The sequence below is a fragment of the Pseudopodoces humilis genome, chromosome 18 (assembly GCF_049639895.1).
Source record: "Pseudopodoces humilis isolate 2021_Gansu_Grassland_sample_001 chromosome 18, ASM4963989v1, whole genome shotgun sequence".
NCBI lineage: Eukaryota > Metazoa > Chordata > Aves > Passeriformes > Paridae > Pseudopodoces > Pseudopodoces humilis.
This window is the reverse complement of record NC_142217.1, coordinates 13,547,246-13,573,955: the sequence shown is the minus strand read 5'-3', so window position 1 is coordinate 13,573,955 and position 26,710 is coordinate 13,547,246. Positions and strand designations below refer to the sequence as shown.

Sequence of the window (26,710 nt, the reverse complement as noted above, 5' to 3'; positions counted from 1 at the left end):
GGTCATGTTTTCTGTGGAATGCAGCAGTGATTTGCAGATTGATTTTACCCTGTGAATTGGAAGACCTTGTGTTTAGTGTTTCCTCAGGGCAGTGATGGATCCCTCTTTAGCAGTGTAGCTTGCTCTGAGTGTTTTTCTGATGATTTTCTGTCCATTTCCAGAGCCATGGAGGACTTGGAAAATAATACCACTGTCTTCTCCACCCTGAGATCCCTCAATAACTTCATTTCACAGCGTATGGAGGGGGTGTCTGGGCTGGCTACACCAGTATCATCTCAGAGCTCCTTACAGATGCAATACCAGCAGAGGATGCAGGTGAGAAGTCCTCATCTTGGTGATTCCCACAGTATCACTTCAGTCTGGTCATGCGCTCCTTTTGATTCCAGGAGTTGGTTCATTCAGGTCTGACTGTTCTTTCTGAAACTGACGTTTTGAAATTGACACAAACTCAATGAAGGAAGCTTGCTGTCACCATTCCAGAGTCCTTTCCAAAACATATTTTATTTGTTTTTAGTGTCAGACAGATTGATTTCTATTTTGTAAAAGTTTAAGAAAAGTCCTTTGAATTTATTCCCTGCTAGTTGTATCTGTGTACCACCTCAGGAAATTAAATTTTGAGTTGTTTACATATTGATGAACAAAGGAGCTTTATATCTTAACATTTTTCTAGTAAGATACTTTGTTACCTTTTTCCAGGCTTTGACTGGACATATCCAGGAGACCTGCACTGACCTGTGGCTTTGATATAAAAACCAATTGTGCTTTCTTACCCACCTCTGTTTGTATCCACCTGGGTTATTTACTTTTTTTAATTCTGTTAGCTGCTTCAGGCTCATAATGCATAAAGTAAATTGACATTTTAGATCCCAGGGATTGTTTATTAGGCTGGAATGAAGTTTCTCTATTCTGTATCTTAATATAATTTCTATTTCAGCCTCTAAGTACAAAATAAGTTTGCTGTTTTTAATGTAAATCTGCTTTGCATTTGGAATGTTGACAAAAATTTAAGCTTTTTCTGTCTGTGCTATATCTCTGGTGGCAGCAGTATTTGCAGGAGGCTCTCTCTGGTTAGAGTCTCCGCTGACTGTGTGTTGGATGTACATCACCAGGATGTGAGCAGTTCTGTTAGTATTGTCTGTGCTCTCAGGTCATTTGAATGAAAAAATGAAGTATAATGTTGTAGAGGTTGTAGAAGAAGCCATTATGTTTTACTGGGAGCATAACCTGTGCTTCTTGGGCTTGGGGACTTCATAATTAGCTTTTTAGATAGAGAAGTAGATTTGTCAAACTACATCTAGAGGTCAAGAAATTCTGACTTAAGAACTGGAAATTAATTTCTTTCCAATTCACCTTGGTTTGATGTGGGTTTCTGAGCATGGTGGTGATCTCTTAGTTTCCCCATCCGCAGCTGGTGTGAGAGGTACCACAAATGCGGTGATAATTTGTAAAATGGGCAGTCAATGTCAGCTGAGCAGTACAGGGTGTGATGATACTGTTGTGCTGTTAATGGTGTGCAATGTCCCTTTTCACACATGAACTGGCCAGCTGGAGGAACAAGCTGGGCAGATCCACTCCAAATCCCAGCTGCTGCAGGTGGAACGGGAGAAGATGCAGATGGAGCTGAGCCACAAACGAGCTCGCATCGAGCTGGAGAAGGCAGCTAATACCAATGCCAGGAACTATGAGGTGAGTGGGGTGTCTGCTTGGGAGCATTGGTCTGAGCCAGAACACATGGAGAGCATTTACATCAGTGCTTTGGTTTGGTTCAGGGATGTGCTTTGGTTTGCAGTGATCTGTCTCAGAACACTGTGTATAGTTTCTCTTTCTCTGGAGTGAAACTAAACTGAAAGGTGCACTTCAGGAGCAAGCCTGGTGTTCTCCAACTGCTAATGGACACTCTTCAGAGCAGGACTTCAGTGAATCTGGAATGCATTTACTGTGTTTGCACTTACTGCAGGTGTGGGTGTCAAATTGCCAGCACATCTACAGAACTGCTCTGCAGGTCTCCTCTCAGTGCACTGCACTAACTTGCTAATGTGCACAAGAGTGTGAACTTGAAACTTTCTTAAATTCACAGACTCATGATCTTACCACTGGATTCTATTAGCTTAGCAGTGAAGTTGTCATGGGTAGCAGTAACAAAAGGGATTTGTTATTTGTTTCTCCCAGAAGTATTTAATCATTTTTCTCCTAGAGGAGTTTAAACTTCTGCTGGCACAATTGCAAGCATTTGGTTTGTGTGGCTATAATTAATTGGAATGGCATCAGTGCCAGCCATGCAATGTCATGCAAGAGAGCCTGCACTGATAAAACAGTGAGCCTCACTCAGGGACTAATAGCTTTTATTGGGTTCTGCTTTTCTGCCCACATATGTCTGCTTAATGATGTTACTGAAATAAGCTGTGGATCAGTGGCTTTTGTAGCATAATAAAAGTCTTCTATGTGGGTGATTATTGAAAAAGAAATCTGTAAAAAATAATAAGTATGTTTTGTTGTATTTTATGAGGGTGACAGATTTATTGTGTGGTTGTGAAACAGGGAGTCTGTGACTAAATTCCTCCTTCCTCTGAAGTCAGGTGATGTGGGGTTAACCCAGGAAGAGTTCAAAGTGGAATGTAGCTGAGTCAGTCACAAAAACCCTTGAAATACTGGTACAAAAAAAGGGAGCAGCATTAATCCAGCACTGTGGTAATTACCCTGCTCAGATTCTGTGTTTTTTCTGAGTCATGTGGATAAAGGTTTTAGGAACCTCACATTGCTTTGCATAATCCTTGCTTACTATGCAAATCCATGTCTCCAGTTGCTTTGATTAGCAAAGCAATTTACTATGCATTTTTTCAGTAAGTATCAATCAATTTGTTGTAGGAGTAAATTGAAATGGTATATGAAAGGTTGTCAGACTGCAAAAATATTTATTCTATTAGTTGATAATATTTTCTTTTAAATGGCCTCAATTCCAGAAGTTACAGAGGGAAGTTTGTGTTATTAACCCAGCTGTTGAGGTCTGAATTTCTGAAAGTCAATTTACTGTGTGTGGGTCAGCTTTAAATTGGAGATTGAATGTTTTCATCTTTGATCTGCTGGAGAGTGTGCAGTGGAGTCTGTGAAGCCACATCTGTATTCTCACAGTCATGTCTTAGTGTAAGAGATTTGAAAGATGTGGTCTCTTAATTTTCCAGCTGCATTTCCGTAGGTAATTCCTTGGGTAATTCCGTTGAGTTGCTGCTGATAAGATTTTTGCCCTTGCTGGGTTAAAGCTGTGGTCTGAGTAACTTTGCTTCATGATGAAGCAATTACCATTGGTGACCATGGTAATGAGGAATGAGGACAAAAGAAGGAAAAATGGCTTCACCTTTCTCCTGCTTTCTTCTTAAGTCTCTGTTTTTTCCCTTGGCCAGCGAGAGGCCGACCGTAACCAGGAGCTGCTCACACGCATAAAACAGTACCAGGAAAGGGAAACAGAGGCTGAAAATAAACTGAAAGAACAAATGGAGATGAACAAATCTTACAAGAAGAGCATGGAGACAATGAGTAAGAAGATGCAAGAGAAGGACAGCAAATTAGCCGAAGCTAATGAAGTAAGAACAGAGTAATTTTTAATCCATCCATACCTTCAGGTGACTTTGCAGTTCTTGTGACTTGAAAATGCCCTTTTTGATTAAAAAAACCCTTACACAAAATAACATTGTGTTCATCACCTGGAAACGAATGAACCCTGGTGGTATGTGTCTTTTCTGTTTACAACCAAACTAAGCCCAGACACAAGTAAGCAGGTCAGACAGAGAAGAGATTTCTTGAACAAGCTGATACGGAGAAGGAGAAAGAAAGTGTTAGGCAACATCCAGCATCTGGGTTCAGAAGTGTGAAGAAAGGGACAGTGAAAGAGGAGATGATATGGGAAGGTGTTCAGGGAAGTCAGGAGCGTGGTAGAGTGGATGAACCAAGAGTGTCCTGAAGTGTCTTAAATGCCTATGTATTCTACTGCAGAATGAATGCATGGTAGTTTCACTATATTTGGATGCCCAGACCATTTTCTCAATTCTCAATCTTCTCAGGTATCATTATAGTTAGGTTCAGCTATTTAATTGGTAACTTACCTGTTTAATTTGGTTTCTTGCACCAGTTGTTGATCAGCAATCACTAAGTCCTTAAGCCCTGCTCCTGCCTAGGTGTCACTGGAAATGTGGCAGTGTGACAGAGCAAGTAAACAGATTTAATGTTCCAGTTTTCAGTGATTAAAACCAGGGGGACAGTGATGGTCCATAGGAGAAACTAAACACACCTAAAATATGTGTGGTGCAGTTGTGTCTATATTCTTTTATTTCTATCAGTATCAAGATGAGAGCCCTACCTGTCTCTCTGTCTAGAAGACACACTATATATGTAATGTTTTGAGATATTTCTCTCTTTCTCTGTTACAGGGAGCTGAGCAATGGCTATTGGAAACAAACCTGTGAGCTTTTCTTTAGAGTTAATATATTTAGAAAAAAACACCATCTAACTCTAAAGTTTGATATTTTTTGTGCCAGTTTGAGGTCACCCATTTAAGAGATAATGTAAATGACAATTTGGATGGCAAATGAAAATACAAAATTATTTTCTCTTGCATTTGTTTGAGGTAGGTTTGCAGGTCTGAAGGTTTATAGGAGTGTGGGATTGTTTCTAAGGTTGCATTAGTACTTTTTAGTTGGAAATTATTTCTATCACCGTCCATAATATCTGGCTTGGGGAATCACAGCCTTTTGTGTTTATTGTTTTTTTTTTCTTTTTTGTTTCCCCATTAATTCAGACAATCACTGTATTGAAAGGGAAAATATCAGAGCTGCAATGGAATATAATGAACCAAGAGATGCAGATGACAAGCCAAGATTCTCAGAAGCAGGAACTGATGGAGCAGCTGGATGTTGAAAAAAAGTAAGCAAGGGATGAATGACTGTAGGGAAAAAAAGGCAAACAGAACTTCAGTCTTGTGCAGCTGTCATCACTCAGAAAACTTTCAACAGCGTTTGATTTCTGCTCTTCAAAGAAGTTCTTTGATCTGGGTGTGCAGGTTGTAACTGTTGTTTGAAACCATCTCTGAGGAAGAAAACCCCACAAACTCGAGCTTTAAGTCTCACTGATATTCTGTGTTCCTGGTGGAGAGTTAACAGAAGGCACGTGAGTGGGAAAGGCTGAGCTGAACTTCATAGACTGAACAGAGCAAAAATATCAAACCTTAAATCATAGTGGAGGGGTAATTGAAAGTTACGAGTATGTTTTTCCTTGCTTACTAACTTCAGCTCTTCAGTTTCAAAGTTGTGAAGTTTTGTTCACTCTGTGTATTTGTTGTTCTCAGAGTTAAAGTGGCTTGATTTTTTTGTATTTTTCTCAATATCCTTCTTTTTATTAAAATGAATGGATGTTTTTGTCTCTAAATTAGAGGGAGCTGATACGAGCACAAGACTGAAAGAGAAAATGAGTAACATTTAGTTTATTAGTGCAGTTTGACTCTGTTGGTTAGAGGCTTCTGAAGGTGGGTTATTTCTGGTACTTGGTTTCTGGATGCTCATGTGCCTCTTGTGTCTTCATCTGACAGGAAATGGCAGGAGGCAAGTCAGCAAATCCAGACACTGCAAGCAAGCCAGTCCTTACTGACAGAATATGAACAGAAGATTAAGGTAAGAAACTTTGTGACCCATATAAAGCTTTAGATTTTAATTCCTCCAGTGGAGGAACAGAGCGCTGCTTTTTGAAAAACTGGCTGTTGCAGAAATAAAAGGTTAGTTTGTCATTTAAGTACCTGAGCTGGTTGCTAGCAAGGGTTGAGCTTGGGTGGACCAGATTATCTACAATTAACTGTAACATGGCACTTTGCCTTTGTTGTATCAACTGATTGGAAAAAAGCATACTTTCTCTATAGAAAGGTGATTTATATCCTTTTGCAGTGCTCTGGAGGAATGCTCTTTTTGGTCTTGTGCCACAGCACAAATTTGCTCTGCAAAAGACTGCTTCTAGAGTGATCTTTTTTCAAATGGTGTGTGATGAGCCTTGCAGTTATTTTATGCTTCCCAGAAAATCCTTCCTCTGCAGTTGTGTTTAGAAAGTGCAATTAATTGTAAAGCTTTCAAAACTATACTAACTTAAATGTCAGTATAGAGATGCTTTCTGAGCACATAGGTTGGTGGGAGTGTATAATTTTCATTTGTTTTGTCTTCCTGGCAGAGAGTGGAGAGTTACTTTGGTTTGAGCAGTGCTGACAGTGGCATTGCCTTGCTGTAAAACCAACCTGACTGCCAGCAAGAGGAGATGGTCTCTATTGAAATGAAGGGATGGAAAACAGGATATAAATCTGCAACACAGTTCTAAATAAATCGGCTTTTTTAGTGGAGAACCCCCCAACATTTACCATAACACTGGAATGCACATGTGTGTTTCTTTCTGTACCTAATTCTTGCAGGCCATTCCAACTGTTTCCCTCTGCACTTCATTGATGGAGGCATAGCAGACAAGGAAATCATAGATTTGTTTCAGTTGATAGAAGAGGGTCATTTTAATGAGTAACTGAGGGTTTTTCTTGTTAAGAACTTGGACTAAGCAAGTATAGAAAGAAGAGACCAGCCCAGGTATTAAAAGTGCAACAAGAGTCATCCCTGCTTTGAGCATTGATTGGACCACATAACCTCCTGAGTTCCCTTCCAACTTCATTCAAGTCCTTGATTTGAGCTTAAAATGCAGAATTCATCTTACAAATTCCAGCTTACTCATTGTTGTCCTGTTCTCATCCCATGTTTTCCAGGATCTGGAGCAGAAGCTGTCCCAGCAGGAACATGATGCTTTAATTGTCAAGAACATGAAGACAGAACTGGCTCGTTTCCCAAAAATGGAGCGTGAATTGCGCCAGCTCAGGGAGGAAAATGCCTACTTCAGGTGAAAGAAGGGTTCAGTTGTTGAGGGTTGTGTTCTGTACATGCTACAGCTGCACTGTCTGCACATTTACATCCCTCTTCAGGGTTTCCGCATGGGAAAGCTCAGAAGGAAGTATTTCATATAAATACTGCTTTATGAATTGAGCAGTGCCATGGTGATAACTAGATGAGAGGATCTGACAAGATCTGAGGAATCTTCTTGAACACAGGAGCCTCACACAATGTACATTGATTGTTCTGGGTGGTGATTTTGGTTTGTTAGAACAAAATTCAGTGTTTAAAGGTAGTGATGAACTCCATGCAACTTGAGGATAGAATTTCCTGTAGGGAAAAGAGGCAGCTGAATGTTTCTTTAGTAACTGGTTTTGCTTAGCTATTGTTACCACTGTTTTAAAGGCCTGTTGTTCTGGCATAATGTTTAGAAAGTGTCTTGTTTAAATTTCTACAGCACTATGATATAGGGGGGTAAGCTTTCTGGATTGTCAAAGTGGCAATCAGTTTGGAAAACTAAATTAAATGTGATGTGTAATTAAATGTTAAAGTGTTGGAGGTTTTTTTGTTGTAGTTGTTTCTTTTTTAAAAATTACGTAAGTTATCTTGCCAGCTTTTCTTTTTTTAAAATTAAGTAATTTTCCTAGGTTTTGGTCTTGTAATTATTTCATTATAATTTAAAATTGTTTATCTTGGATGTTTTCCTCATGCTTGTTTTTCTACACTGAAACATACCAACAGAGGTCATTTGTTTTTGTACAGTTTTATTTCACCCTTGTGCACCTCTATTGAGGTAAAACCAAGCTGTGCTCCAAAGCCCAGGTCTGTACTGCTTGCTGTTTTCCAGCCAGACTGAAAAGCAGAGTTTGGAGTCTTTTGTTACCCTTGTTTTGACAAATACAGACACAAAGTTTTGGCTTGTTTTGGCATAATTAGGATGGTATTTAAAGTAGAAAAAAATAATTTCAATAAAATTGAATTTTTTTTTTTGTAGCAGTGGCTTTGCAGTGAAGGTTATAGAAGTGAGGCAGTTGGATGTCATGATTCCCTTGGGATTCCTGTATGTCTGAAATTTCCTGAAGGGGAATTGAGTTGCATGAATCTATAGTAATTGTCTCTCTCTTCACCACAGGGAAATGAAAGAAAACAATGGTTTGCTTAAAGAGGAAGTGGAAGGTCTCCAAAGAAAACTGGAACGCTATGAGAAAGTCCAAGCACAGCTAGTGACTGTGGAATTGGAAAATGAGGTGAGGAGCTGGGAACATCTGGTGGATGAGCAGAACAGGAGTTTCCTTTATTGCCTGTCCTGACTTTTAGGCTCTTCCTGTGCTGTGTTACTTGAGACAGGATACCTCCTTTAATTAATGGACTCGAACCAGGCATTCCCAAACTGGAAAGTCAGCATGAGGGGAGTTATGGCAAGGAGGGTGTAAAAGGTGAGGGGATATCTGCTGTTCAGCTGGAGATTTTGTGTAAAGAGTAATCTCATCATATTGTCTATTTTAACCTTGGTGTTTCTTTTTCACCTTTGTTTTGCTGGAAAGGTTTTTTCTGGCATCAGGCTCTGTCCAGACATGGTGGTGTTGAGCAGGTATGTGGTAAGAACCTTGATACCCAGGGCTGCAGAATGACAAACCAAAAGTGCTGGATAGATCAGGAAATCCACAGGAGGAGGAGTGACACTGATTTTGCATGGAGGGATATGAGAAAACTGGAAAGTGAGCTGTTAGAACATGTGTCTGTGTCTAACTCTACTTTTAATCTTTACTTTAGAAACTTCTGGGAAAATTACAAAGCTGGGAGAAACTTGACCAGAGCACTGGCTTAAATATCAGGTAAGTGCTCACAGCTCTGGAGGGAAGTAAGACTTAAGCCCTTTCCTCTTCTGACTGCAAGACTGATCTCTTAGGTGTGTTGGTCATGCTTTCTTTCTGTCCCTTCTTCATGTGGAAGCCCTTCTAGTACAGTTTATTATATATGAGAAGAAAATAAGATACGCACTTTTTGAAGTAAGTTTGGGAACTAATATTTTTCACCAAGTCACTTTGAGGAATGTCTTTGAGGCTGCAGATCAGTTTTGAATTCTTGAAACTTTTTTTGTATAGATGCATTTTTGTTTAGTTAGAGATTCCACTTGCTTAATAAGTGAATTTCTAAGAATTTTAGATGCCCAGAGAATAAAATGTATGCTACTTGTGGCAAACTGTTGTAAACGTATTTCCTTTGAAGTCTGGATATCAAAATTAGCTGCTAGATCATGTTGTGACTTTCTTTCCCATAAGCAGCTGAAGACATGTTATTTTAGTCGTTTGTCAAACCCACGCCCCAGTTGAGTTTTGTAACACCAGCTGGTCTGTGTGCTGGTACTTAACAGCTCCTCCTGACATCTGGAGCAATGAACCAGATTTTTTAAGGTCCCTGTGTATGTGGTATAAAGTGAGCTGAAAATAGTGGAATTTCTGATCATTTTCTTTTGCTGCAGAAGGTATTCTGTGTCTATATGAATCTTCTGTGTGCCGTGTTTCAATGCTGTTTTATTTTCTCTAAATATTTACAGTGTTATTACATGAGAGAAGGAAATGTAAAAAATTGCTATGAGCATTTATCACCTTTCACTCTGGGTCAAAGCTGAAACATGAACAGCAGAACCTCATCTTGCTAGTTGTTTCTCCATTCCATTCATTCCACTTTCCCAGCCACAGAGCTGTGTCTGCACACTGCTGGGATTGTTTGGAAATGCACATGTGGTTTGGACACATCACTGCTTCATGTAAAAGATACTTATGTTTTAACTTGGGAAAGCTCCCTTAATTTTCTAAGTGTTTTCTGTTTAATGAGGATAACAAACCTTTTCCAGAGGCCTGCTGGTAGGTAGCATGCTTGAGGTTCTCTCCTGCATCTGATGAGGATCCATACATTTAGATGAAGATGGAATTATACTAAGTCTCTTATGGTAAGGTATAGACAGAAATTGTAGGAATCCTTTTCACAAAACCTTTGAGTGAAAGCTTTTTACTTACCTCAAGCTGTTAAAGGTTTAACGAGGTAATTTCACAGTGGGAGAGAAATGGAACCAAGTGATTCTGCCTGTTGAAGTCTAATAACTCCTTCATTTAAAATCAGAATATTCACTGTGAAGTGCTAGTTTTGTGATTGGGCCATATTGTTTAGTGCTATTAATGGCACCTTCTAGAGAAAGGGGAATTGCTCTTGAGAAAGATCATCTTTTCATGCAATTGGAGCAAGTGGGACTGGATGATTTCCCTCTCCCTCCCTTACTGTTCTTTTTTTTTTTTTTCCTTGCTCAGACTTCTTACAGCATGAATTACATTAATTTTTGGTGAGAGTGAGGAGGATGGTGAGAGATCATTGTCCTGGTTGGATCATGGAGAATGCTGTTGGTGAAAGTTTGAGAGGAGTTAATTGCCCATCTCATAGTAGAAAAGAAACAGGAACAATTTGGCTGATTGTCCCAAAGAGCCAGAGCAATGTTCTGTTTGCTAATAACTAGATAAGAAAGGGAAAAGGGAATAAATTAGGATTTCTCATCTTTTCTTACCAGGTTCTTCATTGGTACAGAGGATGTAAGGGAAGTGCATGCAGAGTGTGGCATTTTAGGAGAGGATGATTTTTCATTTCCTCCAGCACTTCCACAGGGCTTATTCAGTGTCTGCTCTCAGTGGTTTCTGTTCACTGATTGCCTGCTCCCAGCAGGCTTTTTGTCAGATTGGCTTATGATCAGCCCTTGCAGTGTAATTTTATGTAATAATACTTGGGAAGGAGGTGCAGCTTTCAGGAGTGTGGTGGTAATCCAACTGTTTTTAGTACTGGTCGCTTTTTGGTGACAATGGGAGAGTGTTTATAATGCTTCACCTTGTGGGGGGGAACAAGTTCATTAACAGTTGACTCTGGCTAATCTTATGTTTGCTTGTTCTGGATTCCACTTGTAAGCTCCTGGGCTTTTCTCTCTTCATAAACAGTGGAAATAAAGACAGCTGTGGCTCTATAGCAGAATATCCCTGTGCTGTACAGTAGCTAGATAATAAAATAGTACACATCAAATGTGTTATATATAGTTCATGTGTACACATTATAAATTGGTGTAATCTTTCTTGTGTTCCATTATGTGTCCTTTGGATCCTATTGTGTCTGTTACTGTTATGCTGCCAGGGATTTTCATAAATTTGTCATGTGTTGCTCTGACTTGATATTTCTGCTGTAGAACTGGTTTCAGTTGTAAAGGGGAAAATCCACAAAATGTAAAATTCTTGCTCTGTGAGTAAAAAGTCTTATTTTGGAGCGCAAAATATATGTATATGTATATATATATATACATATATAAATTCTATAGCTGTCCTACAGAAGGACACAGCTTTTTTAGGACTGTTATTAGGAAAGGGTTGTGTTGAGAAAGCAAACTTCTCGTACTCTGTCTCTCCAGGATGTGCTGATGTAGTTTCTATTTCTTCAAAATCCAGTATTTGAGTAATTGAGTTCTTGACCTTCTTCACTGACAAACCATGTTAGTCGTGACACACTCGGTTGTTTTTTCAACATTGGACTTTTTGCTTAGAGATATTTTCCAGGCAGTTCCTGTACTGCTATTAAACCTATAATCTATTTTAATAGAAAAATACTTGGGGGAGGGAGATGTTGTGTGACAGTGGTGACTTTATTTGGGTGACAAAGCACAGAGCTCCCACGAGATGGCGCCCGCTCTCCTGCAGGGGAAGGAACGGGATCATTCCAGCCTGGGATTCAGCCCGGTGTGAATCCATCAGCCTTGGGAAGGGGCAGCTGCTCTCAGGAAAACTCGTCATTGCTGCCGGCAGAACTTTTAAATTATCTTCAATGCTGCCTGCATGCAGTCACCGTCTCCTTGCCCACTACTCCAGACTGTAAATTGGTGTGAAAATGGTTTGTGCAGATTTCTCTAGTGGAATATGAAACAGTGTTTTTCTAACTCGCTTTGTAAACCTCATGTTTACACCACATATTCTTAATTTTGTCTTGTGTAATAGGAGTTCTTCACAGACTGGTTCTTTTCTCCCCACCCCAAGTCTTAGAATTGCATTCTCAGAGCAGCGCTGTTATTGTTCTGCCTTTCCCTTCTGCAGCATGTAGAGGATGCCCAAATAAAAAATGAAGATACTTGTTCTGTGAGCTATTAATCTAAATAAGCCTCTTTTGCTGCTGTTTGTCTGTGTTTGGTTGATATTGTTTTTGTCCTCTAATGAATTAGGCAAGCGATTTGCTGTCCATAAATAGATATACCCTGGAGTACTGAGTGATGCACAAAGATGTGCATCAGGTATTTGTTAAAGCTGAGGCAGTAAATCAGATACTGAAGGTACTGATAGCCACTGATAGCAGCTGACAAGGTTTAATGCTAAATTTGTCTTTGTGTTATTCCATAAGTGGCAGAAGATTGCAAGTTTTGGAAGGTTGGAGTTTGGCTGAAGAGTTATACAAGTTGGTGAAGACTGCCAGGTGTGCCACAAACAGCTCACAGGCCAGGCCAGGCCTGCCAAGGGAAGTGCCTGTTTGGCAGGAATTTGGGCCAATGCTGAGGGACCATTTTCCCTTGGTGGAGCTGCCAGCTGCAGACAGCAGACACTGATCTGCTGACCTGTCGCCTCGTGCCAAAGAAGTGAACCTGGGAATGCTGACCTGGTTTTCTTTCTGAAACATCTGTGAGCTGGCTGGCTGACAAATCTTGGGGACTAACTTCCTGCAGTGTCTGAGACCAATTAAGAAGAGGAGATAGTGTGAATGTGTATGCATTTCCTCTCTAAGAAAGGGTTTAATTAAGTGGCAAGCATCTCTATTTAGTACAGTGGTTTGCACAGTTGTAATTCATAATTACCCAGGTGCTACACTCAGTACGGGAAGTCCTTCTATGCACATTCTGCTTTTGGAGCTGGGGGAAGGGAGGAGAGAGGGAGGGAAAGGGGAATCGGATTTCTTGATTCTGCATTTAGTGGTGGATTAGTGCTCTTTTTTTCAGTGAATAGAAGAAAAAGGAGAATATTGGAGTTCTCTACTTTCCTTTTTGAATCTTGATTAACTATGCTTAGCTACTGTGCACTCTTTTCCATCCAAGGCATTGAATATCTTTGCAGTAGTGAATGAAGCTCATAATCTTTTCCTTTCTCACAAGGTAGTAATTTGTCTTTCTCTGAATGTCCATTATGAGTAAGTGGTTACTGGTTTAAAAAAAAAATCTGTTGACAGATACACAAAGTAGTGCATGTTGAAATAATCTGAATTACTCATGTTACTCTTGATACTTAATTAACTGCAACCAATCAAGACAAGACTGGGGGTTATTGTTGCTGGTTCCACTATTGCCATAATTCTGGTATGATCATTCCATAGTGGAGCAAATATTTGTATGGGATAGCCTATTGTAGCCCTATGGTCTTTTGTCACCAAGCAAGAAATCAGTTTAATTAAAAGCATTTGGTGTTGGCTGCCCTCTGTAACTGTACCACTGCCCTGAACTACATTGCTAATTTCTCTGTTGGAAGGTGAGAAATATGGTTTGTCTGGGTTGGCCATTGGTGACCCCCAACTTAAGAGCGGTTTCCCTAACTGGAGGAGAAAATTAGTATTAGCATAATAGGAGGATATTGAAGCTTCATGTTCTACGTCTTCAGTTTTTCATAAATAGTTGTAATTTATGATCTGTGAACAGACTGAAATTTGCATGACTGCTGTTTACAAGATTCCCAGTGTAAAACAAACTGTCTCCTCACAGTGGGAATTCCCAAGGCACCCAGTAGGGAGATAAATACTGTGTAGGGGGAGCAAGTAATTAAAAACCACCACAAACAAGCACCAAAAAGCACTGCGCTTTTTAGAGAAACTTTTATAGTTATGAAGTCTCATCTTACCTCATGGATGGATTATCTGCTGTTGTCCTGTACAGGCACAGTACTGCATTTTACTGTTAATTTTTTGCCTTCTATTGAAGGTGAAGGTTTGGGAAATGCTAAAGAATTCACTCTCTGAAGAGGGCCAATGTGTGCAGGTTGCTAATATTCCCCCAAATCCCTCGGAATAGGGCTTTCTCCTGGCTTCAGCACAGAGATTAATATTGACTGAATTTCCCTTGCATTGTTCTGCCAGGATGAGTTAGTCCCAGTTTAGAGCAGCTGTGCCATTCCTGTCTCAGCTGGGACTTCTGACTCCAGTCTTGGTCTTAAAATATTCTGTTCCTACCTGGTACCTTCTGGTTCTGTGAACTCTGTATCTGAAAGAGGTGTCGCTGCAGAGCAAAAAGCAATCTAGAATGGGAAACAGCAGTCCCATTCCTGATCTGTTCCCTCATCAGGTCTCCTGTGTTGGTGCATGAATAGTTGTGCTGTTCCAAAGCAGGGCAGGGGATGTTGCAGTGAGCAGCCAGGGCTGGAAGGGATGATGAGGGTAGTCATTGTGTTTATATAGAAATAAAGGTTACGTGCTCAGTGTTTGTAGGACTTAGCGTGTGTGAAAAGATGAAAGCACTGCCTCAGCTGTGTTTAACAGCTCTTGAGGGGCAAGTGCCTGAACAGTTCCAAAGGGCATCTTTGGCTTTAGAGTGAGGTACAAGTTAAAAGAGAAAACTATTTATGGATGTCTTAAACCAATTGTGTGTGTTCTGAAGCCATCAGTTTTTACATAGAGAAGTCTTGGAGGAAGCTGTCATTTGTTGAATGTGACCTGCAGCATATGTGGGAGTATTGCTCTAAGCTCTTTTGTTCTTCATTATTCTGTTCTCTTGTTTTAAAATGTACATTATTCTTCACTTTCTATGCTGCCTTAGGTTTTAGCTTTCCATGACAGAATACTTACTGTGCCTCGTGGGGAGAAAATGCTCCTTTGTAATCTCAAATTTTGAAGCTCCAGGCTTCAGAGCAGTCAGATGCAGTTTTAGGAAACTTCAGTCCATGTTTAGGTGTTGGGAGTAATGCATTTAAAGGTGATGCTTGGAACTGTGATGTCAAATCTGTGCTTTAACCAGAGTTTAGTTTTCTCCTATTCTCTTGGGGTTTATCCACTTAGTTTTAATAAAGCAACCACATTTCATAGATATATTTAAGTGTTGTAGGTCTGTGTTTTACAGTTCTTCACTGAAATGCTTGTCAAAACTTCCTGCCAGACTTTCCCATCTGATACTAATTTTCTCCAAAGAGCGCAGTATTATCTCTGATGTTCAAAAATATTTGTGTTCTTTGTCCTTTGCTATTAATGCTTTTATTTCCATTTGAATATATCAGAGTAGTAAGTCTGGAGGCTAAAGGAGAGACAGGAATAGTGTAAAATTAAACGGATGAGCACCTGACATTGAGGCAGAGCAAGGCTGTAATGTATAATCAGATAATCAGAGTGAGAAGTAAGCAAGCTCAGATCAAAAATATATCTGTCCTTGCTTTGCATTTCAAAGCTCTGGGAGCAGTTCAAGAGATTGTCTTCCCAGGATCACAGATCTGGCATTCTGGAGACAGAAAAAGCTGTTAAGCAATAGTTTAGCACACTGTCCATCTTTGGTGAAGGATGATTTGAGGAACTTTAGTAGCTGGAATACAAGAATTGTGTGGCGAGTAATTCAGAAATGTGTGCTGGTGTTGTCTGCTCCATAGCTGGTGTTTCATTTGCCATGGGGGCTCACCAGTCAGACACTGCATTTTGGGCTGCTGCTGTATTTTTGCCAGTGTTGTTTGTCACTGTTGGAAAACAGTTGGGTAGAAGTTGCTTGGCTCCTTGCAGCATGTAGTGACCCATGTTATGTGTAAATGGCTTGAACTTCACTGCTCACTCTGCTGTGAAGGAGAAGCTTTCAAAAATACAGACACTTACAAAGAGCTACTTTCATTGCATTAGGCAGCCCTGTTTGCCTTAAAGTGAAATTATCATTTAAATAGCAGAGACTAATCAGCAAGGGGATGGTTTGCTCCTGTCAGACAGCTCAAATGCTTGTGCTTGATTTTTATTCAGCCTATCATTTGATCGTTTCCAAAAACCCAATAACCACTATAATCTCCAGCTCAGTTTTAATTTTACCTTTCCATTTTAGCATCTTTCAGTATTTCAGCTCTAAATTTTAAGCTGGGGATGTTGACGTGCTCTGCCTCCCCTCTCCCTTAGATGTGCAGTGCATTATCCCTCACTTACCCCCAAAGTTTTGGTTTTTCAGGGAAACTTTTTAACAAAAATGCACACCTTGTACATGCATATTGGGGATGGCTTTGTTTTAGCATAGCAATGTCTTTTTCAGAACTCTTCTCTAAATGCAGCGGCCTTTTTTGAACAAAAGCAAAACAAAATTCTTCAGTAAGGATTCAGACTCATGTATGCTGCTCCCCTGTACTCCTGGGCATGGCCTTTAGCTATAGGGCAAGGAATCTCCCTTCTTCATTGGATCAAGGAATACAAAGATGGATTGTACAAGACTGATGTAAAAGCCTTCTTTGTCTAGAGAATTGATTATGTTATCAAATAAATCACAATAAATCTTATTTCTTTGAACTTCACTGAAACAGGAACTGCTTGGGAAAGTATAAACCACGGGGGAGAAGATGGAAATTAACAGAAGAATTGTAGGGTGTATAGGAATTATTTAAGCAGGGATAGATTCAGTATTGTTGCAAGGAAAATGCAAGGATAAGTAGAATTCCTCAAAGATTAGCCTTAGGATCTGCTTTATTTAGTATTTCTATTAATGGTTTTGGTGCAAAAATTTGGTGTGTGCTGATAACACTTGGCTAATGATGCCAAGTTCAGAGGATTCATAAATACACAAAAGCTGGATATGCGGAACTGAATGACCCTAAGGATTAGAGTGCAGAAATGGGACAAAATTCAGTGAAACAAAGCACAGTGCTCCATGGAATTGGGAGCTGAATGCAAACTTCTTTTGGAAAATGGAGCACATGCAGTGGAAAGGGCCAGAAGGGCTGTGTGCTTGTTACAAAGGTTGTTCATTCTCACACAGGGGATGCACCAGGAGAAAAATTGCCATGGAGGTGAAAGTGTTCAAGTGCCCTGGGAGATGCTTCTCAGAGTTCTGGTCACCCAGTGTGGAGGAAGATAGTGAGGAATGCAGAAAGTGGCTGCTGGAAGGAGCCTGGGAGCCCACAGAGTGTTGAATGGAACAGCCTCTGGCAGAGTCTCGTGGGAGATGTAATTGCTGCCAGGAAATTCATGGATAGAAGGGAGGAGAAGGAAGGGGGATCCATTCTGGTGAGAAAAGGAACCAGCTGTCCTTAAGACTTGTGCTGGTATTTAAATTAAATTGCAGTAACCCTGCCACGAATGCAGTTATGAGGAGATTGACTCCACTGGAAGCTGCCTTCAGAACTTTAGTCTTTCTGAAAGTAGCAAAGGTATCCAAATTACTGCTCCACAGGGCAATGGGAGAGAAGAGTTCATAATAGCAAAGGACTAGACAGGACTTAAACTAGAAGGTTCTTTTCAGTCCCATTTTCATTTGAATGTGTATGTGCCAATCTGTAAACAAGGGGATGTACTCAAGAACAGGCAGAGGGGACAGTACATTTTAGTTTGGAATTGTAGGCTTTATTTAGTACCAGGGTTCTGAAAGCTGGAGGTGGGGGTTAGTCAGTAAAAGCAGATCATATCCATTTTTCTGCCCATGCAGAATAAAACTTGTGGACAGGAACATGAAGTGTGAGAGCAGCTGACCTTTGTTCATGTTGAGAAAAAAGCAATTGGCTGAAAAATGCACTGAACTATTAAGAAGAGCTTATCTGTCAGTGCTGATAAGACCAAAATATGATTTGTATAGTTGGAGAAGCTTTTCTGAGTGTGTTTGGTGCAGGTTATCTTGATGGTGGTTTGAGAGTGACTCACTCCCGGTTAGTGCTTAACCTCATCAGTGCCTAGAGCACAGATTCCCGCTTCTCAGGGTAGCTGGGAAGGCTTTAATCATCTGTCTTTGGTTTGTCATCAGTGCAGTGAGGAGTTCTATGTTGGATTGGCCAGGAAAGGTCTAATTTTCAGTTTTAATTGTATCTAACAGCCAGCATAACAACATCAGCGTGGGGAAGGAAGAACATTACAGTACTTCAGTTTTTTAGCATTGTTAAAATGCTCCTGCTCTGACAAGCTTGCTTACATGTCCTGTGAAGATATTATGTAAGCTTTGTCCTGAAGCTCCAATCTGTCCTCCCTTGGGACCACTTTCCCAGTGAATATTTTTGATGAAAGCCTATCTTTACCTGGGTTATATTCTCTTTCCTCACAAGCTACTTTATTAATGGGAATATTCTTGCAAATATACCTTTGTCCATGCATTGCTTGGAGAGAGAAAAATTAATGTGGGTTGGAGTAGCAAAAGCACAGCACAATATTTTCAAACATTTTTTAAAGGGCACAGTGAACTTGAAATGTTAGTGAGTTAAAAGATTAATGTGATAAGTGCCTCAAGGTTCTCTTGAACTAGCTGTGATTATGTAAGTGTTGTTTGTTATTTCAAAATATCTCATAGCATGGAAATGAGCATGGTGGATTGGATTATTTACTCATCCATTTCTGGTCAGTGTCAGTGCTATCTTGGGCTAGATATAAAAATCCAGAGTAACATGCAAGACCTGAAGCAGATTTTTTTTTTTTACAAAGTTTGTTAACTCTCATCAGTATGAATTTTAAATAAGCATAATGATTTTTAGTTGGTGCCCTCCATCCCTTTTAAAAAGAAAAGACTCTTGCACTTTGGAGCTATTATATGTTATGTGCATATAGTAAATGGAAAAATGTTTTGCTTTCAGCTATAATCTTTCTTATTTGAAACAATATTCAACAAAGTTGTAAGGTATTAGAAATGAGCTTCCTAAATTGTTGCTGTTTTTATAAATTATGCCTTTTTCTGTTTGAGACAAGATGAAAAGTGTTTTTGTCTCAACCTACAAAACCCACAGCCTGAAGTGAGCTGCCTGAATGAGAGCAAACACTGCATTGGGCTGGCAAGAGCACTGGGGCTGGGATAATTGGAAAGATTCCCATTTTGGAAGCAAAGATGGGAGGTGTTGGAGGTCCCTGTGTTTAGTGAACACCCAGAATCAGTGTCTGGGGGTTGTTTTCAAAAAGTGCTGACCTGCATACCTGAAATAAGAGCTCAGGGCTCCTGCTTTCAAATGCAGCTCTCAGTGGGGTTGGAGCAGCTTGTAGGAAATGGAGCCAGGCCTGCTCAGCAGAAAGGAGATAAAAAATGCCAACTGTCCCGCTTAGCCAAGGCAGGTAAGAGGTGGAGGTGCATCTCTTCCAGTGATGTGAAATTCTAGGAGTACATTGGCAAAGTTTTATTTTTTCAGATAGACGTTCTGCAAATATTTTGGTCATCATCTTGCAACAAAATGTTTTTTTTTTCTAATGAAGTCAGGTCCTGCAGAATGGTGTTTGTGCATGGTCCATTTTGAACAGTGTGGTAGAAACCTCTGCAGCAGTGAAGCTGCTCTCAGTTTTTGTTGCCTCTTGCTAAGGCAGGAACAGATCTGTCACAGAGCCTAACCTTCCAACAGAGGCAGAGTTTTGGCTTTTCTAGAAATGTTTTGATTGAGATTTTGAGCATCTCTTCTCTGCTTTTTTAGTACCTCTTGGACTCAATCCTTACTCACTCCCTTTCTCTGCATTATTGTCAGCTCTTTTGTCAGCAGAGTTAACAATTTCTGTGTCTCTGCAGGGAGTAATGGGCAGCTATTGCAAGAACCATTTTCTGGCACAAGTTGTTCTTGTTGTGATTGCTTTTGAATTCTTATTACTTGTTTAAACTGTCTTCCAGAGATACTGTGATATGAGCAGTGTAGTAAAAGGGAAGATAAATCTTTTGGGTAGGAAGAAATATGAAATTCTGGATTTATTTGAGTTATTCCCTGCTGACCAAGTTGATTTATTTTCCGTTTTAATGAAACAGTCATCCTCTTGCTGTGATACACATCAAGCTCTTCAGTGATGGCTTGAAATCCTGCTAACTTCTCTAAAGAGAGCAAAAATGGGGTATCTGACTTTGACTGAGAATATGTTCATTATCTGCATCCTCAGCTAGAGAAGTCAGCTGTTCATCCAGTTAACTGGGACAGCTTTTGGGACTACTTCACAGCTCTGCTCTTGGCTCCATTAGAAGATGATGCTTTAACCTAGTTAGGAGTTTTTTGTACTCAGTTTTGCTACTGTGTTTGCAAATGACTTTTGACTCTGTGCTCTTTGTACTCCCAGGGACAAGGCTTTGTGGCTTCAGGTGGTTTTCTGCAAATGCAGCAGCCAAGGTTGATGGCATCAAGCCCATTTTGTGACAAGCCTTTCATTTGGGCCTGATGGTTTCCAGTGTGACTTTGGCAAAGGCATCACCTGCCTTCTGGAGAGCTGGCCCACTTGTCAAGGTCACACAACACCTTTTGGCTCACCTGTCTGCAAGTACCTGGCAAGGGGAAATGCAGTTGGCACTTTGTAATAAGTGATATATTTGCAAGGCTGGTAGAGAGGAAGAGTGAAAAAATGCTCTGAATTATTATTTTTTTTCTAATTGAGTAGACATAGGTCTTGGGAATGCACGTGCTCCTGCCTGGATGGCTTGTGACAGCTGCTAAAGATAAACATGCTCTTTCTCAATGTCATTTGACTGTAGTTAGATAGTTAAAATAGCTTTTTCTTTTGCAGAAATGTCTGTCTGGTTTTTGTATTCCATTCTGTTCAGTGGTGGGGTGTCCAGGTCAGCAGATTTTCAGATTTGTGATACCCAGTTGGAAGGGACCTTGAGGTTCTGCCTTTCTTGACAAAGGCCTGGTTCTGGACAAGATGGCCCAGCACTGGGTCCAGCTGAACCTTAAAAGTGTCTAATGTTGGAGGAAAGTTTAGCTAAACCCTTAGCCAATATACATCATGAAAACCTAAACCAGAATGCCTCAATCTACAACAGAGTTGAGTGTTTACCAGAAGTGAACACCCTTTCATACTCTGGTACCCATGTAATGTTAATAATTGTCAGAGATATCTGATGTACAGTATAAGAACTGCATTTTTGTGTCTAAGGTTGTAAGGGCTGCAAAATAAATATTTGGCCTTTCAGAATTCAAGTATCAGAAAGCAAAGTTTTAGCATATGCATCAGTCTGTGGCTTTTGTCAGGGAGAATGGGATGCTTTTGGTATTGAGTTAGGATTCAGTTCTATGGTGTGACTAAATCATTATATGGAATTTGATGGAACCATATCTGGCAAGAATCTTGCTGACAGCCTCAAGTTTGTACGTGGGTTTTTATAGTTTAAAGGAGCTGTCTCTCACTAGGTTGTTTCTTATAATTTTCTGTGCTTAGTAATTTGGAATTGTTAGGTTTGTATATGCTGTCCCCTGCATTTTCCCTTCTTGCTGTGCCAGGGGAGTGGGGACTTAGCTGAAACAAGAAGGAAATAAGCACCTTCTCCTCCTCCACACACTGCTGTGTCTGTCAGAGGCAGCTCAAGGGCTCAGGTTGTCCTGCTGTTGTGGAGGAGCTGCAATTCTCTTCTGTCTGAACAATAAGCTTTGTATCTGTTTGTACAGTAATGAACTGCTTTTGTTTCCTTCAGGAACCTGCTCTGCTGTCTGGAGCGTTTCCATTTACAGACAACCCTTGCCAAATTAATTTTATTTAATTATCTCCCAGGGCTAAGCTTGAATACATTTTGTGTTAAATTCACCGTTTCTCCCTCTTCTCAACGAAATGGACTTAATATCCTTGTTAAAATCTGATTAAAACTAAAATTGAGTTTTTTGAAGTCTGATTATCCCATGAAATGGAATTTTTAAACCTAATTATGAATGGATTTGCATACATTCTTAGTGCCATTGAAAAGAAAGTTGAAATAAATTTATTAATGAAATCTTCCTCTGCTGTCTCTTTGGGCCACGGCGATTGCTGGAGAGTGAGGGAGAAGGAAGACAGGCGAGAATGAAAACTCCCCCTCTTTTGAAATATACCCTCTCCCCTCCCAATTAATTCCGGAGCTGTTTTGACCCTGTCTCATTTTTATTCCTCCCTGCCACACAGCCCAATTTAGGTAATTGACGTCCTTTCAGAGGGTAACTACACAGTTGAGCTGGTTTCATGTATTTAAAGCCTTTGTGCTTTCTGAAGGGAGGATGTAGTGGGCAACTTTTGTTTCCACTGTGATGTTCTTTCTCTGTTTCCTGAGGTAGCCCTGACACCTAATCAATAGGCATCTCTGGTTTCTCCTTTCTGAGGAGCTGTTTGTTTTAAACCTGCTAAAAAATGGATAGTTTGACAGACTGGTGAATGTGCACATGGAAATTGGTGTTGTTTTATGTAGTTCCCTGGGTTTGCAGCAAAAGGGTTTCTTTGTAGGATGTATTTGAATCTCTCAGTACAGTAATTGTGCCCATCCCTTCAGGATTTTGCCAGTTCTCTCTGGGAAAAGGTGTGCCAGTGAAGGATGTGTCTGCTTGTCTGACTTGGTGCAGAGGGCAGCAGGATGCCTGTGTTGGGTTCATGTGGAGGCTCCTACTTGTTGAACCTTTCTGTGTGTTATTTGCACTGATTGAAGAGTTCATCTCCTTACATGAAAGGTACAACTTAGAGGTGTGACTTTTTTATTTTTCAGTCAGTCATCCTCTTACCCAGACTTACAAAAAGCTCTTTGCCTGTTTAAGCATTAGTTACAAAATTTTGTAACGGTGTCTTCTCTCTGTAATGTGCTGTGTGCAGATTTTTTTTTTCTTGTTAAAAAAATGTAAGTATGGTAGAAAAAATATGTTTTGGCAGTTCAGAAATCCTGCTCTTGATACATGACTCTGCAAAGAGTAAATGCTCAGCATGTGGCCAAGTGTTCTGTAAGCATTTGCATTTGCAAAGTTGCTTTCAAGTACAGAGGGTCTTGTTTTCCATATGCCTTTGTACTTTTGTTTTAATTCTGTCTTTGCACACGTTTTGTACTAAACATAGTGGAGGTATCAAGTTCTGCAAGAAATGTGGATTTCTGGCACTGTTCCTTTGGGGTGCTTCTGAAGCGGGGAGTTCTATGAGAGAAGCTGTGGCTCAGCAGAGGAAGGAGAGTTGAGCTGAGATTTGAGAATATTTTTAGCTGGCATGTGCTCAGGTTATAAACCAGAATGGTAGAAGCAAATTAAAAATTTTCTTGGTGATGTAACAGGAAAACTTGAGAATTCAGACAAGCTTTGGAGGAAAGCAGCTGACTGAGGGAGCTCTGCACCAGTGACTTCAAGTTACTTTGTGGTTTAATGGCTGCAGCTTTCATTTGTGCTTTCTGAAACTGTTGTCCAAAGACAGGTTTAGCATCTCAGGTACATAATACTGTATAAATAAGACTCCCTTGCAGTATCTTCCCAGTCAAGTTCCAGTGAAATCTGAGGAGTTCAGAATATTTGATGCACCTTTTCTTCAGTTGTGGAGCTGTTGTACAAAGCTGCAGTCACACCAGCAGGGAGCAGAATCTGGAAGCTGAAGATCCTAGAGAAGACAGGAGGTGATCTCCAGGAGGGTAGATGTTTTGAAGACTTTGGGAAGGCTGTTTAATTCTTTTATTCTTGCTTGGTTGGTTCTGTAGCATCCATTTGCTAAAAAAGGAAAGGTAACTGGTTTGTGGGTACTCCTGTATCATACAGCATGATGAAGTGAGATCTTGAAGGTAAATGTGAATGAAAGGAAGGATGTGAAAGTGTATGAATTTCTATTCTCTTCTGTGGATACATTTCAGACTTTGCCAGTGTTTTATCATCTAATCTTAATAGTGCCTCCTCAGCAGCTTCAGGCATTGAAAGTGTTCAAAGCTCAATGGTAGCAGCAAGCCAAGATGATGCCCAAGAGCTCATGACACCAGTGCAGTCCTTACCTGAATCCCAGTCCCAGAAGCTGTGGCAGACACAGGCAAACCACAGTTGGTTTTGGCTGCTCTGAACCCTGTGCTGGATGCAGGTACCTGAGCTGAGTGAGGGTTTTTGAGAGCAAGCTGGCAAAAGGAGAAGAGTAATTGTTGAAATACCACTGTTTACATCTGTAATGCAATTACACTTGAGCAGTTCCACTTTCTGTGAACAAGTCTTAAAGTCTGCTTCTATCTCCTTCTGCCATGAATTATTCATTCCTTATGGATGAGGGTGATTGGGGTTTGGCTTTCACTGGCAGGTTTATTATGCCCACTTCGCTCCAACTGCTTTGGCATGCTCCAAGCCTCAGTTATTTTCCCAGCATTTGTTCTTAGCATTCATTGTTCTTAATGTTAAAAGTTTTAGATTATGTAATTCAGCTCTGGTTTTGGGAGTGAGAGTCTAAGGGGATGAAGAATGTTGGTTTCTTTCTTTTGATTTTCTTTGCAGCAAGCATTGGAAGAGCTTTTTATTTAAATTTGTGCAAATTGCTAAGTCTGAGGGTAACTGCTGTATTATCACCATGTGTCAAAGAACTTGGATGTGTGGCTTGCGAGCTTTGGATGTTAAGGAAATAAAGCAGAATTTCAAAACGAGGTGGGATTGATGTGCTGTGCCCTTCAGGGAGAGTGGTTCTGAGAGCTGGTGAGATTGGGATATCATAACACAGGGGTGCCACCACCTCTGCAGCAACAGTGACACTCTGGGCTCTTCTGTTCTCACAACTTGTGTTGTCTGCTTTGTACTGGGACTGCAGCACTCAGGTCTTGGTGTGTCTCATGTTAGTGATGCCTAGAGCTGATGTGTTAATGGGCTTCCATAAAACTTTCCATTTTAAATGTTATTTGTCCTTCACTTTGAATATTAAATTTCTAGAAACTTTCAAAAAAAAAAAAAAAGTATGAGAGAGAATTACTGCATTTGTTTAAAGTTCTGAAAGCTTTTTTTAGCTAAACAGTTCAAAGAGCGCATCTCACTAATCAGAGGAATATTTTTGTGTCCCCGGGGTGGTCACAGTGTTTTAATTGGAACTCAGGCTTCTTTGAAGTCCTTTTTAATCCTCCCTGAGCTGGGGGAGAGGGTTTGAAGACAGCGCTGTAAATCTGAAATTTCTTTGGTTTATTTACATGTGTCTGGGGACGTGTGTAATTCATTTTCCTGGATGAAGCCCGTGGACAGCTGAGTGGGAAATGTGCTTCCTTAAGTGGGGAGGCCTGAGCCAAAGGTGGGGGTTCTGCACAGTGAGCTCACGTGCTCCTGGGTTTGTTAAAACCAGGAACTGAGCAACAGGCGCTGAATGGGAAATGAACTCGGTGGGAAACGATGTGGTAGCTGAACATGAGGCTAGGCTAAGCAAAAAGCTGGGATTTAAACTCATGTTTTAGGATTAACCAATTAGTATGGCTCGCAAAAATGGTGTTGCATACTGATATTTGACTTTTGCTAGTTAGGAAACAAAATATTTAGGAGACAGTTCTTGTTGATTGATAGCTTTAATCATCTATTAAATCAGCGTGGGGTTTCATTTTTCTACATTGAACTAGAGATTTTTGGGTGTCCCTAATGATATTACTTAGTCTTTGTGCCTCAGTTTCTAAAATTCAGGCCTTGCTTTGGTCTGATTTCAGGGGATATCTAGTCCTACCTCAGATGATTCATGGACTTCATGTAACTACCACAAACTTCAGTGGCAGCTGCTGCCTTTCTGCCATCGTAATACAAATGCCCCGTGGCTGCTGACAGCACAAGCATTTTCTTTAGGCATTGTCTAATTTTGTTGTTCTGCTGTTGATTTTCATGATAAATGTAATAATTTATCAGCTGTGTTTTCTGTACTTCAGCAAGGCTTTTAACCTCTCACATTTGCTGAAGCTTGGATGTTTTATGTTCTGCTTCTGGCAGAGGTGAGACATAATCTTTTACTGAATTCGTGTAGTTTTTAATTAATCAATGCAACATGCTTAACCTCGGTTTTCTGTCTGAAAGAATAATATAAAATTCCAGCTGAACATACAAGAAGTATGCTTTTCATTCTTTCTAAAGTTGTTACCATAAATTTACCTGTGACTGTTATTGTATTGATATTAAAAATTCCCAGTTAAAATAACTTTTGCTGTAGCTTAAAGTTGCAATTTAAAGTGGCCGTTCCTGCCATGAGATTGAATAGGTATGTGATTGTAATCAGAAGTAAATAAGAATAATATATGGTATGTCAAATCACTTTATACAAAAGCAGTTGAAAATATGGTCTAGACTCTCCCAAGGACCTGTCTCCAGCCGTTATTAGTATTTCCTCTTGCTCAAGGTTAGGGGCTTTGTGTTAATGTTGGCTAGTATTTTCAGCTGATAAGAATCTGGGTAAACAACAGGATCAATAAAGATGTTGAAAACAATACAAGGACTTAGGTAAATTAATATTCTGCAAGGATTATCTCAGACAGGTGTCAAAAGAACAAGACCATCAATTCAGTGCTATCTGTAAAATAGTCAAGTGTACATAAATTGTCAGTAGCCAGCCTTGGCTGCAGCAGGAGCTCTCTTGTCAGACAGGAGCCCTGGCTATCTGGAAAAATGATGTCTCTGTGTTGGTAATTTCCATGGGGGTGGATGTTATGCCAGGACATGTTGGATACATGCAAATTATATTTGTTTTAAGGTTTTGGAGGATTTTTTTGTCTTGTTCCTGTGTCCCACTCTTCCTTCCTTGAGAAGAAGCTGATGGTGTCTATTTCTAGGCCAGTCCAGGTCCCTCTTTGAATGTCTTGAAAGTGACCTTGCAGAATGGAACCAGCAGAGGTTTGGTAAAACTGTCTGTTTGTTTGCATAGATATTCTTGCCTAATTTAAAAGTTAAGGAGTTAAATATTCTTATTTCAGATCCTTCTGTCATAACCAGCCCTCCCTGCTGGTCCTCAGCTTGGTGAGGAGCAAATCTCTG

General features: G+C 40.2%; 1 protein-coding gene across 3 annotated transcripts in view; it reads left to right on the top strand.

Annotated features, from left to right (window-relative positions):
* Positions 1–26,710, top strand: part of MAD1L1 (mitotic arrest deficient 1 like 1) — a 346,102-nt gene that overhangs the window by 988 nt on the left and 318,404 nt on the right. For all 3 annotated transcript variants that reach the window (XM_005523001.3, XM_088064343.1, XM_014252480.2), the window contains exons 2-9: positions 162–315; positions 1,546–1,686; positions 3,399–3,578; positions 4,790–4,914; positions 5,576–5,657; positions 6,776–6,906; positions 8,029–8,143; positions 8,670–8,731. In XM_005523001.3, the coding sequence (XP_005523058.2) occupies positions 166–315; positions 1,546–1,686; positions 3,399–3,578; positions 4,790–4,914; positions 5,576–5,657; positions 6,776–6,906; positions 8,029–8,143; positions 8,670–8,731 (986 nt within the window). In that variant the 5' untranslated portion in view covers positions 162–165. The remainder of the gene's footprint in view (positions 1–161; positions 316–1,545; positions 1,687–3,398; positions 3,579–4,789; positions 4,915–5,575; positions 5,658–6,775; positions 6,907–8,028; positions 8,144–8,669; positions 8,732–26,710) is intronic.